The sequence below is a fragment of the Rhinolophus ferrumequinum genome, chromosome 14 (genome assembly GCF_004115265.2).
Source record: "Rhinolophus ferrumequinum isolate MPI-CBG mRhiFer1 chromosome 14, mRhiFer1_v1.p, whole genome shotgun sequence".
Classification (NCBI taxonomy): domain Eukaryota; kingdom Metazoa; phylum Chordata; class Mammalia; order Chiroptera; family Rhinolophidae; genus Rhinolophus; species Rhinolophus ferrumequinum.
In genome coordinates, this window is record NC_046297.1 from 5681059 (window position 1) to 5696438 (window position 15380).

The 15380-nt window shown below is 38.3% G+C and overlaps 1 protein-coding gene across 9 annotated transcripts in view; it reads left to right on the forward strand.

Annotated features, from left to right (window-relative positions):
• Positions 1-15380, forward strand: part of IL7 (interleukin 7) — a 43970-nt gene that overhangs the window by 3913 nt on the left and 24677 nt on the right. For 6 of the 9 annotated variants that reach the window (XR_004424990.1, XM_033126525.1, XM_033126526.1 and 3 more), the window contains exon 2: positions 1770-1893. Coding sequence is in view for 8 of the 9 variants with exons in the window: in XM_033126525.1 (XP_032982416.1) it covers positions 1770-1893 (124 nt within the window). In the remaining variant the exon portion in view is untranslated. Of the gene's footprint in view, positions 1-1759; positions 1894-15380 lie in introns of all 9 variants that reach the window. The other 3 variants (XM_033126530.1, XM_033126529.1, XM_033126524.1) reach the window with 1 other exon arrangement.

Sequence of the window (15380 nt, forward strand, 5' to 3'; positions counted from 1 at the left end):
TTCACTTAAGCTCATTTCAGATTACGTGCTATATAACTTTTCCTCTACTCTTCCCAAAGTATACCTCCCAGATACCTATAAGGTGACAGAGAAGAGTTGGGCTCTATACAATCCATACAAATCTGATTTTAAAGTTAGGACCCGGTAATTGCTCATGTCCGAGAATCTTTAGGATGAACGGCCAGTAGTAGAAGAGAGAGAGGCAGAGTTGTATAATGTTACGTGGGCGTGGTGTTCAGTCACAAGACCAAAGTGATTACATGTTATCAACAGATACGGTCATTTCTGATCAAACCCTGGTGAGGCACCTGTGTTTTAGAAAAAGATGAATTTGCAGGACTCTTGATCTTTGGAGAGAAAATGTGTGTGGCACCGAAAAGTGCTTGGCACATGCTAGGTAGTCCACTAAGGGCAATAAGCATCATCATCACCGTTCATCTCTTTTGAATAATTCCTTGTCATGTGTATAGACACACAGTGGCAGAGCAATGACTCCATTCTGTGTCTCGTGTTGTTTCTCTGCCCTTGTCAGTGTCAGTGGCATAGGAAGATGAGAAGCAGATAGGATCATGTGTTGCCATATCTGCTATCCAGCCAACCTTCTCTATTTGGAAAAATATGGGTCTCTAATAGCATGTAATTTATTGGGGTGTGCTACTAATATTTAGACGACAGATAATGGTATAATGGATGACAGTGTCATTGCGAACTTTATGATCTGTTCAACAGTCTTTTAGGTCATTGTCACAGTATTAGTTCTTTGGGTTCCAAAGAGTATTGTTTGCAGTTTTAATCAGGAAAGGCACACGTATGAAATGCCTTGCACTTAACAAGTACAGTTACATTTATAGAAAGATGCAAACATGAAGCCCTGGCAGGCTTATGAAGAAGTCAGTCACTATATAACCAGATTTTAATGTCTGAGGGAACTACTGGTTTTCTGTCCAGTGTATTACTTCCTGAAATGATATCGTTTATAATCTCATTCCTTTTGCTGAGACAATTGCCCATATTTGTGAAAGTTTATCAAAAACAGATATAAATCATTCGTTAACAGGGCATGAACTTATTTATTGAGTGTTCTAACATGTTAAGAAGCTAGACAGATCTGTGTTTGAAGAGAATATGGGTTTTAGGGCACAGGAGATACTGGAAAGATAAGAAGAGGAGTCTCAAATACGAATGTTATCTCTGTCACAGTTCTGGGAAGGGTAAACCCTTTAAGAACCATCATTAAAAGGAAAGATTATATCATAGTGTAGTCCCATAGCGATAAACCTGCAACGCAGCATGCAGGAAGTAGCTGGATACTTGGACAGCTGTCAAGTTTTTACATAAATATACAATCACGTGCCAGAGGTCATCAAATTTCAAAACAACTGTAACTGTTTTACCTGTAGTTTACCTGCAGATGTTCAATACAAGTCAGCATTGGATTAACAGTATTTATAGCCTAGAATGTTTTCAGAAGCACAAAGGATCTATTGTCATCACACACGTATTCTGCACTTCCCCAAAGAGTAATTTCTAAACTAAAAAGTGAAGGAAACCTAAACACTGAAATACCGTCCTACTTTGGTTACATAATATTGAATTTTAGGGTCCTTCCCACTCTATCCAAAAACCGAGGTGCGTGTACACAATTATTAGACATCAGTGGTCAGGCCAGCTGAGACCCCACAATCAAGTTAGGTAGTAAGGGGTTAAGTGATGAAACCTGCCGTATATTTCGCTTCTTCTTACTTACTGTTGACTTTAGTTTCTCTTAGGTATATCTTTGGAATTCCTCCCCTGATCCTTGTGCTGTTGCCGGTAGCGTCACCTGATTGTGAGATCGAAGGTAAAAATGGTGAAGAGTATCGGCACGTTCTCACGGTCAGCTTCGAGATCCTGGTATGTGCTTGTTTTCTTTTTCTCACACTTGAACTCATTGGGAAAATTTGATAGATACTGTTGTTATGCAATTGTACCTTCCTGTATCCATGTGTGTTCCTCGAAAGAAAGTGAAATAACAAAAGAAGAAAACTTAATGAGCTAGTGACTGTATAGTTTCATTGTTGGCATCATTACATCCTTTAAAAATAATTATTTCCCAGACCTTTGGACTCCTACAACTATCCATCTCAGCCCTGGTTCCTTCCCTTCATTACCAAATACATGGAAGCATAATTTAGCATAGCGTTCTGCGTTTCCTCACTTCCCATTGAGAGTCCCTGTAGAAGCCTTATTAGGAAAGGGAAAATAACAGAATATAACATTTATAAATTATCCTGAAAAGAGATGTATAGTTATTTTTTCTGAATGTGTGTACGTGTGTGTGTGTGTGTGTGTGTGTGTGTATAATTTGCTGTTAGTTAATTTTTCTATTTACTATGGACAATTTTTTTATAATAGATTTTATTTTTTAGAGCAGTTTTAGGTTTACAGAAAAACTGAGTGAAAAATAGAGATTCCCATATACCCAATCTCCCTCTGCACAATTTCCTCTATTATCAACATCCTGCATTTGGGTGGTACATGTATCACAACTGGTGAAGCAATACTGACACATTATTCTTAACTCAAGTCCATAGTGGGCATTATGGTTGACTCTTTGTATGGTACATCCTGTGGGTTTTGACAAATGAATAATGTCACGTGTCACCATTTCAGTGTCATACAGAATAGATTCACTGCCCTAAAAAATCCCCTGTACTCCACTGATTCATGGCTCCCACGCTTGCCTTGAACCCATGGCAACCATTGATTTGTTTATGGTCTCTGTAGTTTTGCCTTTCAGGAACGTCATATAGTTGGGAGTCATGCAGTATGTAGCTTTCTTAGACTGGATTCTTTCATTTAGCAATGTGTAGTTCAGGTTCCTCCATGACTTACTGTGGCTTGACACCTAATCTCTTTTTATTGCTGAATAAAATTCTATTGAATGGATGTGCCACCAGTGTGTTTCTCCATTTACCGATTGAAGGGCATGTCTTGGTTACTTCCAATTTTTGGCACTTACAAATAAAGCTTCTATAAGCATTTGTGTGCAGGGTTTTGTGTGGACATAGAAAGTGTGTTTTCAACTGACTTAGATAAATACCTAGGAGAGTGATTGCTGGATCAATGTGGTAAGACTATGTTTAGCTTTGTAGAAAACCACCAAACTGTCTTCCAGAGCGGCTGCACCGATTTGCATTCCCGCCGGGGGTAAGGGAGAGTTCCTGTTGCTCCGAGTCCTCGCCAGAGTTTAGTGGTGTCAGTGTTTTGAGTTGTAGCCATTCTAATGGGTGTGTTGTGGTAGCTTATTGTTGCTGCTTTAATTTGCAATTCTCTAGTGTCGTCTGAGGTGGGGGATCCTTCGGGTACTGTTGCCATCTGAGTATTTTCTTTGTTGAGGTATCTGAACTAACATCTTAACAATATTGAGTTTTCCTATCCTTGATCATAGAATATCTTTCCTTTTGTTTTGATCTGTCTTTGATTTCTTTCATCAGAGTTTTGTACTTTTCCTCAGCTAGATCCTGTTCATATTTTGTTAGATCTATACCTAAGTATTTCATATTTTTTATGCTGTTGCAAATGGTGTTGTGTTTTAAATTTGAAATTCGAGTTCATTGCAGATATATAGGAAAGCAACTGACTTTTCTATGTTAATCGTGTATCCTGAGACCTTGCTACAATTGCTCATTAGTTCCAAGAGGTGTTGTTGCTGATCCTTTGGGATTTTCTACTTAGACAATTATGGCATCTACAGAATATTTTTTTTTACACTTTAAGAGTTGGATCAATGTAATGAGATGTGTTGATTTAACTGATAACAAGTCCTTGACGCCCCACATGGAAAGTGAAACACCCTCCCAAATGCTCATCAGATGGGAGACATTGTGCGATGTGACCCGCCTTCCACTCCACTGTCTTCTCCACATACTCATACTGAAGTGGCATGACCCTTGGGAAATTCAGCGTTATATTTCTTTGAGGGATATGGGAAATTTAAGATGATATTGAACACTGTGCCAAAGCGGTCCCTGATTTTGCACATTGACAAGTAAAATAATACACACTAAATGGTAATTGCCCCATTTTATACTTCATGACTTTTTGACTTTTTCTGCATTAAATGATACCAGTAAATTAATCTTGCTGAGTCACGATAATGTTTTTTATTTAATTTTATTATCTGGGCAGGGAATCAACTTGTATTAGTTCTGCAACATTTATAAATAATTACATGTGTGTGAAACTGAAAAACAAAAATATGCTGTTGGCAATTCAAAAAGAGTTTTATTCACCGGACTCATTTTTTCCCCCTGGAAATATAGAGGAACTAGTCTCATTAAAACACACAGCAGCAAGGAAGATGCTATTCAGACAAAGCGAAGCATGGCTACTCTTCTTAAGGAGATTAAGTCATAAGACGTGGACGAGCACATGAAGTAATCAATCCAAGTGAATAGAGCCGTGACCATCTCAAGAAAGTTCTCTGTAAATATAAGCTGATAAGTTTGAGGGAAGGAGAACGTCACAAAGAATTGTTCGTGTCAATATGACTGGTAGAGAAGATGTGGTCACTTATTCACTCAGCACACAGCGGGTACTGGATGCTTTGCAGACATGACTACGTTTACATCTCAGGGAGATCATAATAGTACTAACACTTATGAAGTGCTTGTTAGGTTCCCAGCGTCACTAAGTTCACCCTCAAGATGTCCCTAGCAGAGAGGTATTCTTACCTTCCTTTCAGAGGAAGAATCCGAGGCTCGGGGCTGCCCAGTTTGTAAGTGTAAGAAGCATGTAAGTCTCTAACTAACCAGCACACTCCCCTCCCTCGCACCAGCAATCTCCCTTAGTTGATTCATCCAGCACACATACATTTGGAGCCTGTTATGCTGATTCCCCGCCCAGATAATAAAGTTACAGAAAACCCGTTGGGGTCGTTTGTTGGTAGAAGAGTGGCCCTAATACAATGATGGACCAGGTATAGACACTTCTTTCATAAAGCTTACATTTGCGAATGGTTAAGTCTTGGTGTGAAGAGTGCAAGTTGCAGCTTGAAAAGTAGCTGCAGCCCTGTCATTTCTAACAAACACACTGGCTACGGGCCAGGCTGGAAACAAAGAGGTAAACGGTCCTCTAGGAGGAGGTGTGGATCCGCTTGGTGCTCGGAGGGAGACCACGTGGTGGGAGAGTGCGCTGATCTGCAGACGTTTGAGACAGTACACACCTTCAGTAAAAAAAAAAAAAAATGAGCATGTACTTCTAATACACATATAACATTTACCTAGCATAGCGTTTTCACAGTACTTTCGCATCCATTAATCATGATATGTACAGAAAATGAACATTTACAAAGATGAGATAGGAACGAAATGTAGATAGACGCTCTAAACTTTCCCTTCCACGCTGCCATGGACTGTCCACTGTGGACTCCACTCTGAAGACCAGAGACGGGACAGAAGACCCCAGTGGAGCTGTGTACTGTGGTAAGATGAGCGATCTCCATGTGATGGTGTTCAGACTTCAGTCTACACATAACCAAACGTCCACAGTGATGTGAGCATAAAAGTAACAATTACACGACATATTTTTGAGCACTTACTATGCAATGGGGCCCATTAAAAAGTAATAGTCCTTGTTCTTCTGTAATTTATGAGGATGAGGGAGACACATGCCGCTGTACTACCAAGTGAGTTTCATGCACAATATCTTGTTTGAGTTTTGTGATATATCTGTGTGGTGACGATGCTGATGATGATATAATATAATAATAATAATAATAATAATAATAATAATAATAATAATGACACATTCCGGATTGACTGTGTGCCAGTGCTGTTCTGAGTGCTTTCCATGGATTACAACTTCATGTAATGAGGGTACTGAGACCCAGGTCACGTAGATGGCAAGTGGTAAAACTGGAATTCAAACCCAAGTGCAATCTGGTTCCAGAAAATGCCCTTACTAGTATGAGGCAAAGTAGTTAATAACTTTTGTTTTGAGGGAGAACATATTGATGATGACATAATGAAAGAAAGGTATTGGGAACATTGACATGGTGACTGGACTGTTTGAATTGTAGGGACAGGAGATGGGGAGCTGGACTGATGTTTTGAATACCGTTACAGTCATGCAGAGCACATGCGCACGGTGGAAAGGATGGGTAGAAATGATCAGAACTATTACAGAGTCCAAACAGGGTCCGCACTGATAATGAGACTCACTCTTTCTGTCTTCCTCAGAGGGGAAAGGAGGTTTGTAATACATGATAAAGGCCCTCATTTTATACGATCTGCCAAATATGGAATTCAGATTCCTAGATTTGGGAAGGACTAAGTTAAATAGAATCAGCATTTTAAGCTTCTTAATACGTGTTATCAAATTGTTTTCCAGAAAAGACCGACCAAAGTCAATTCAATGCACTTTTTAAAGTGTACTGTTTAGTGCCTTTTAGGATGGTCACAAGTTACACAATCGTCACCGCTGTCTACTTCCAGACCATGTTCATCACCTCGAGGAGTGATGACAACCGTTAGCAGTAACTTTTCATTCCCTGTCATCAGACACGGGCAGCCAGTGGGCTACTCTCGGTCTCTATGGATGTATCCTTTCCAGGCTTTTCAGTATAAATGGAATCATACAATAGGTAGCTTTTGTTTGGGGCATTTCCCACTTAGCATAACGTTTTCAAGGTTAACCTGTATTACGGCCTGAATCACTACTTCATTTCTTCTTACGGATCAACAATATTCTATGTATGGATAGACCACGTTTGGTTTACCCATCCATAAGTTGATGGACATTGGAGTTGCTGCCACTCTTTGGCTATTATGAGTAATGCTGTTTAGAACTTTGGTATATAATGTTTTGTGCGATTCTCTTGGACATATACCTACAAATGGAACTTCTGGATGATGTGGTAACTCTATCTTTAATTTTTGAGGAAATGCCAAACTATTTCCTAAGTGGCTGCACCATTTTACACTCTCACCAGCAATGTGTGAGGGTTGCAGTTTCTCCACACCTTCATAAAACTTGTTGTCTGGCTTTTTCCCTCTAGGCATCCTGGTGCGTGAGAAGTGGTATCTCATTGTGTGAGAAGTGGTATCTCATTGTTCTTTTGATTTGCATTTCCCTGATGACTAATCAGTCAAGCATCTTTCCATAATGACTGTGATTATTGGCCACTTGTATATCTTTTTTTGAAGAGTCATCTCTTCAAATCCTTTGCTCAGTTTTAAATTGGGCTGTCTTTTCATTGTTTGTGAGAGTTATTTTTATATATCCTGGATACTAGATCCTTATCAGATACGCAATTTGTAAATATTCTCCCCTATCTTGTGGGTTGTCTTTTCACTTTCTTGGTGCTTTCTCTTGAAGCACAAAAGTTTTTGTATTTTGATTAAGTCCAATCTATTTATTTTGGGATTTTTTTTGTTGTTGTTGGTGGTGGTGGTCATGCTTTTAGTATCAGATCTAAGAGACTTGCCTAATTCAAGGTCACAAAGATCTACACCTATATTTATTTCCAAAGAGTTTCATAGTTTAAGATCACATGTAGGTCTTTGATCATTTTCAGTTAATTTTTGTGTATGGTAGGAGGTAGGGGTCCAAGTTTATTCTTTCCTGCACCTCTTGCACCTGCTTTTGCCATTGAACTGTCTTGGCACCTTTATTGAAAATCAGTTGAATCCAAGTGTCTCGGTTTATTTTTGGCCTTTCAGTGCCATTGCATTGTCTATATATCAGCACCACACGGTCTGCATCACTGTAGCTCAGCAGTTAGTTTTGAAATTGGAAGTGTGAGTCCTCCAACTATGTTCTTTTGAATGATTGTCTTGGCTTTTATGGGTCCTCATCATTTCTATTAAGTCAGGTATTGATATTTATCCTATGGATTGTCTACACGTTTTTTTTAAGGGACTCTTGTTAAAAAAGCTTTAGAATTCAAATGCAATGGAAAACTCGCTGGGGATGCCATGCTTCTGCGCAATAATTAAACCACGTATCTCCACACAGTTGTAGGAAGGGCTGAGTGAGTGGCACGGGCAGAAACAGGACAGTGCAGCGGGTGGTGATGAGCTTAGGGATATCTTCTCCTTTATAGCCCTCGAGACCCTTTGCCATCCCCCTACTGACGTTTAATACTATTCCTGTCATTTGCAAAGAGCTCATTATATCTTAAGTATAATAACTGCATCACTGTCATATTTGTGAAAACATTTTTCCAGTTTTGCATTTATCTTTATCTTGCTTGTTGAAAAATGTTTCTATTTGTATTTTTTGGATGTGACTTGCTAAGATTTTGTTGAGGATTTTTGCATCTGTGTTCCTGGGAGATACGGGCCTGTGGTTTTCTTTTCCTGTAATGTCTTCGTCTGGTTTGGGTGTTAAAGTAATGCTGGCCTCGTAGAATGAATTAGGAAGCATTCCATTTGCTTCTATCCTCTGAAAGAAACTGCAGAAATTTGGTTTAATTTCTTTCTTAAGTGTTTAGTAGAGTTCACCAGCAAACCCGTCTGGGCTTGGTGCTTTCTGTTTTGGAAGGTTATTAATTATTAATTCATTTCTTTAATGCGTATAGGCCTATTCAGATCATATATTTTTTCTGGCATGACTTTTGGTCACACGTGATTCTTGAATCTTAAAGTATGCGTAGGTGTGACTGAAAGGAGCAGAATAGGGTTGGGGGGAGCCCTTCTCCAGGGAGAGGATGAATCACCTTGCAAAAGAATGTAAGGAAACCAACCAGCCTGCTGTGGTTGGATGGTAGCATGCAAGACGAGACCCCAATCCTCAGAGGAAGCTTGCACCACTGAGTGCTGTGCCACCATACAAAGGAGTTTGGACTTCTCCCTAAGCACCAGAAAATCACTGAGGAGTGTTTGTAGGGGGAAAAAGAGACAATGTAAGCACCAGAAGAATAGAAATCTTTGTCTTTTGTGTTCACTGCTGTACCCTGACGGACTAGCACTCTCAATCACTTTGTTTGATGAATGAATAAAAAATGAACTAACACCATAAGATTTTTACCTTATAATTTTATTTTCTGTCTATCATGTAGATAATTTTGAGGAGGAATGGAAAACAAGGAGACAGTGGTAAATAATTTCAGTAATTTGGGTGAAAATTGTTGATGGGTGTGGACCAAGGTAGTGAGTCATAAATTTAGGGTATTTCAGAATGAACTGAAAGGCTTGTTAAAACACAAACTAGGGCCACACCCTCAGAGATTCCTGTTTTTGAGGAATTTTGATTATCTGGGAGGCCCACTAGATAATGTCATGTATATCCCTCCCTCATTTGGAAAGAATTAATAAACTTCAAGGAAAATTAGAATAGTACCCTGAGTTTAGTCTGAATCCTAAATTCTGTGGCATGAGGTCTGCAAAACCATATACTGCACTCTGTGGGTATTTGCTGATACGAGTTTACTGGCTTGTTTGTTTTTTTAGTATTTAGCTCAACCACAGTATCAAAATAGAAATAATATGGATGAAAAAAAAAACTGAACCATAAATCCAATTAGCAACGATTTTAAAGTTAGATATTTTATTTTAGAATCTCTGATTGAACATCCATTTTCAGGATACATAAAGCAATCTTCTGCAATATGGAAAAATATAATTTCATGGACACCCTTGATTAGATTGCTTTACAGTGAACCAGCATTGCAGTGGAGTGTAGGGACACTGAATGAGGAATCAGACCTAATTTGTTACTAGCTTTGTTCTTAGCAAGTGCTGTGATCTTAGATACCTCATTTAACCTCTTTGGGACTCTTCAATTCCCTATAAAATGTGGAAATTGAGTTATCCCTGAGGTCCTTCAAAGTGCTCAAATTTTTTGAGACATGGAAAAAAAAATCACATTTTATTTTCTCATTTTGCCCCCTTCATCCCTTCCTTTATTGCTGACCCATCTTGATAATTTTCTTCCTTTCATAAATATTTATCAGTCCCCTACTATGTGCAATGCTCTGTGTCAAATTCTTATAAATAACAACAACAACAACAACAACAACAATAATAAGGAGGAGGAGAGGTCGTTTGCAGTGAACATATAATCAAGGACTGAAGTGAAATTTATTCAGAAATACGTGTCTTATAAAGCAATAAATGAGCCATATTTAGAGAAGAAAAGACTATTCTTAACCCGACTGAGTAATCCTGGCACACTTTGACTATAGATGTATGATATGAGTTTACTTCTGGACTCTTCAATTCAATTGCATGTATACACTGATATCATATTTATCCTGTGCCAGTACCACACTGTCTTTATTACTGTTGCTTTGAAGAAGTTTTGAAATCGGGAAGTGTGAGTCCTAGTTTGTTCTCCTTCTTGTTTTGGCTGTTTCAGGTCCCTTGCAATTCCATATGGATTTTAGAATCAGCTGGCCAATTTCTAGGAAGGAGTCAATTGGGATTCTGAAAGGGATTTTGTTGCACCTGCAGATCGATTTGGGGGTTGGGGGAGTACTGTCTTTTTAACAATGCATAAGAATGCTTCTGGTCCATGAACATGGGATGTTTTTCTATTTATTTAGATCTTCTATAATTTCTTTCAGTAATGTTTTGTAGTTTTCAGACTGTAAGCTTTGAAACTTCTTTTGTTAAATTTATTCCTAAGTATGTTATGTGTCTTCGATGCTACTATAAGTGGGATTGTTTTCTTCATTTCATTTTAAAATTGTCTGTGATTCTTAAGTCTGTACTCCTTGAATACTTACCTAAGTTTGTGTCTTATTTCCCCAGACTAGGCTGTAAGGGTCTTAAGGACAGTTTATGTTTGATTCCTCTTTATATCCCACAGAATGCTCAGCACAGTACCTCGCACCTAGTAGTTTTTCATATAAATAATAACATGAATTGCAATAATATATGATAAATACTATGTGAGTTATAAGACAATACCATAAGTTCACAGGAACCCAGAACTGGTTTCAAATAGGCTAGGAAGTCTTTTTCTTGAACATCTGTTTCTTTGTAAATTTGTTATGAATCACATGTCAGGGACTTTTCTGATATCCAATAGGAACTAATTTTTGGATGTTATACATTATTTATCCATAAAAACTATTTTGCCTAACCATGACTCATATGATTGAATTATGTAACTCTTAGTCACTAGAATAGAGGCTGGTTGAAAACACGAGTGTAAAGGCTGCTGGAGAAGGGCAAATGCTTTCTAGAATGACTCAGTCTAATACATGTACATGAAGGGCTGTCCTTTACTATAAGTCATAAAATTTAATATCCAATGACTAAGAGGTTAATAATTGACTTTTACAAGTTCTGATTTTTTAACTTTATCTCTGTTCTAGGAGTCCTCACAGATTTCAGCTTCTGTCTTTGTATAGATAGCTCCCAAGTACACCCTCAGGTGTGCTTCCATGAGCTTTAGAACCACTTAATGCAAATATCAGTTATAAACCACTACCCAGATGCACTGGGGCACATCAGGCACAACAGAGACCTACTTACCATCACTTTTAGCCTGCTCCTGCGTCTGCATTCTCTGTCTTAGGTCACAGCATCTGCACTGTCCAGTCATTCAATCCTGAAAGCCTGGCAGTATCCTTGACACCCTGGCTCCTTCATATAATTCGTCACCAAATCCTGTAAAATAGTGAATCTCCTTAACACCTGTGTAGGTCATTCACTCTATATTCTTGGTTCAGGCAGGCATCAGATACCACTGGGACCACTTCCAGAATCTTCAGCAGGCTCCTGGTTGATCCCATTACCTCAGGTGTGCGTCTGTCCTCTTTACTGGCACTTGAGTTATCTTTCCAAAACTCAAATCTGATATTCTCTCTCTTCTTTTTAAAAACTCTTTAATACTTTAGAGTATCTTTATCTTAAGATTACGAAGAAGTTAATGATGTGCCCTGTCACCGCTCTTACTCAGCATCATTTGGGTAGTCCGAGTTAATCCAATAATACGAGAAAAATGAAATAAAATATATAAAGATGAAATAAAACAGTTTTTTTTTTTTTGTCTACAGAGGACGTCCCTCTTGCCTCCTGGAAAAAAAAAAAATCAAACTTAACTCCTGGACCTAATAAGCAATATAGCAAGGTTGCAGATACAAGGTTAATGTACAAAAGACGATTGCTTTTCTGCATATCAGTAATGAACAATTGACATTTGAAATTAAAAACAAACCATTTACATTATCATCAAAAAAGGAAACACACAGGTATAAATATAACAAATACGTACAATATCTATATGAGAAAACCTATAAAACCCTGATGAAAGAAATCAATAAAGAAGTAAATATGTGGAGAGGTATTTTCCATGCTCAGTATTTTTGAGCATGGAAGACTCAGGATTTTTGAGATGTCAGTTATTTCCAACTTGATCAATGCAATTCCAATCAAAATCGGCAAGTCATTCTTGTCTATCAACAGCCTGATTGTGAAGTTTATGTGGAATATGAAAAGACCCACAATAGCCAACACAATATTGAAAAGGAAAGTGAAGAGTTCTGACACTGTCCAAACTCAAAGCTTATTATAAAGCTAGAGTAATCATAACAATGTGATCTTGGTGAAACAACACACACATCGATAGGAGAGCTCAAAATAGGCCAACACTAACATAGTCAACTATTCTTTGCAGAGGGTCCAAGCCAGTTCAAAGGAGAAAGCAGAGTCTTTTCATCAGATAGTGTTGGAACAACTGAATATCCACACACAAAAAACCAGCCTTATACCTTTCATAAATGGATCATAGACCTAAATGTAAAATACAAAACTATAAAACTAACAGAAAAATAACATAGTAAAAATCTACGCAGCCCTGGATTTAGTGATAACTTTTTAGATACAACATCCAGTAGTACAATCCATAAAAGAAAGAAATGAAATTGGACTTCATTAAAATTAAAACTCTGTTACAAGAATGAAAAGACAAGCCACAGAAGGGAAGAAAATATTTGCAAAAGGACTTGCTTTCAAAATATCCAAAGAACTGTTAAAACTCAATAACACAAGAAATAACAAAAAAAAAATAACAATAACAATAGAAATAATCCAATTAAAAAGCGGGCAACATACCTGGACAGATCCCATAGCGTTCTATTTAGTGGAATATAATCAGTGATAAAGAAGTGAGATAGTAAGCCACAAAAGGACATGGAAGTATCTTAAATGCATATTGTGTGGAAGAATCCAGTCTTAAAGAGCTACATACTGGATGATTCCAATTATACTGCATTCTAGAAATGGCAAAATTATGGTGACATTAAAAGGATCACTGGTTGCCAGGGCTTAGGGAGGGAAGGAGAAATGTGTGGTGTACAAGGTAATAAAGCAATGAAACTATGTGACACTATAATGGTGAGTACATGACATACATTTGTCAAAACCCATAGACGTTTACAGCACGAACAGTGAACACTAATGTAAACTATAAACTTCACTTATTAATAATGTAACAATATTGATTCATGAATTATAACTAAGGCACCACACTAATGCAAGACATTCGTAACAGTGGAAACTGGATGGAGTGGAGGGGATATATGTGAACTTTCTGTTCTTTCTTCTACTTTTTCTGTAAACCTAAAACTGTTTTAAAAAAGTCTATTTTAAAACATGAAATAAAATAATTAGTTAATTAAACAATAAAAAAAGATTAGTATTCCTTACGTTATGAGTACATCAATTCTCCGAATCCAGCATCCCTTGGTATGCACAACTACTTACCAGGAGGAAATAATTACGTTCCCACAGATATATTCCTGGGCAGGATGAGATCAAGAACCCAAGTTCTTATTTGTTGAAGTCCTGTGATATTGGATTGTTTATGAAAGACTGAGTTGTTGCAGACTGATATCCGCTGACGGGGGGAATTGATCATGAGAGAAAGGAACCCTGACTGGTTACTTGGACTGAACATCAGGTTCAAGATACTTGTTGGGGAAAGTTTACTCTAGAAAGGAGTGTAAGGATTGGTACAATTTTCAGATCCGAGTACGCTGCCATCGCAGATCTCTTTTGAGACAATTTTTGGCATATAAGTACGAGTTAAATAATCATAATTTTGGTACCTGAGCCCTCTGAATGGTTGGAGTTCGTACACGTATCTGGACCAACAAGAACATCAGACTACGTTGTGTGGGTTTTCTGTGTTGATACCTCGTAGCTGCAATAGAAACGGAAAACAGAAAGAAAAAGCGTGAGCCAAAAGCTGTGGATGGATCAGAAAGAGTCCCGTTTACTCTACAGGGCAAATAGAAGGCAACATGGTCTCTTTGCGCTGAATCAACTCTCGGCATACGCAGACAATTCAGAACTGAAAGGAGAGATTTCTGTGAATCAAGCAAGTGGGGATAGAACTTGTTAAATTGGAAAAAATTGGGAAGATAGGACATGAGTGCTCTCAATCTGCTGAGGTGTCCCATGCCTGTTTTGATGGCAAACTGCTGTGATCTCGTCACCACAGAGAAACGATCTAACAGATTCTAACCTTTCTAATGGGCGTTAACATACCATTTTAGATGATCACAGAAGGGTCTAAAGGTACATGTCTCACTGTTATTCAGGATTTCAAATGTACTGCTGGGGTAAGACGACAGAGAGAAGCACATTAAAATGAACTAAAATTGGGTAACTAAGTAAAACCTTGCAAAACTATAAAATAGAAGATCACACTAAGGAAAAGGCACTTCTTTATGTAAAAAGTCATTGGAAACCGGAGCCTGAGAATGAGAAAAACCTCTCAAGAACCCATATGACTAACAGCCTCTCCTAAAACAACACCCCTCCAAAAATAATAAGATAGGTGGTTAGTGGGTTGAATGGTGACACCCCAAATGATATGTGTACGTGGAACCCGGGAATGTGCCTTCCTTGGAAAAAGGGTCTTTGCAGATGAAATTAAGAATCTTCAGATGAGAACATCCTGGATTAGGTGGGTCCTGAATCCAACAAGTGTCCTTAGAAGTGAAGCGTAGAGGAGAAAAGACACAGGAAAAGGCCCCCTGAAGACAAATGCCAGGGATGGCCGGCAGCCTCCCAAGGCTGGGAGAGGGGCATGGAGCGCTGCCGAGACCTTGGCTTCCGACTAGGCCTCCCGAACTGTGAGAAAACAATATTTACTTGGCATTTTTCTTCAGTAAATCTGTGTCTTCTACCTGTGACCACTCCACTTCAGCTCACCAGAATCTTTAAATATATTCAGTCTGATCCTTGGAGCGCCCATATTCTCTTATTAATACAATCCTATGGGTCCTATAGTTGAAAGTGACATATAGTGTTCAGGCCAATAGTATGGTAATTAGAAAGCGGAGTATACCAGCACTGCTGATTACAAATTCTATTTGGCACTTTGTTAATTGCTGATCTCCACAATTGTAAGAGCGTATATACCGTTACCACATATTAACC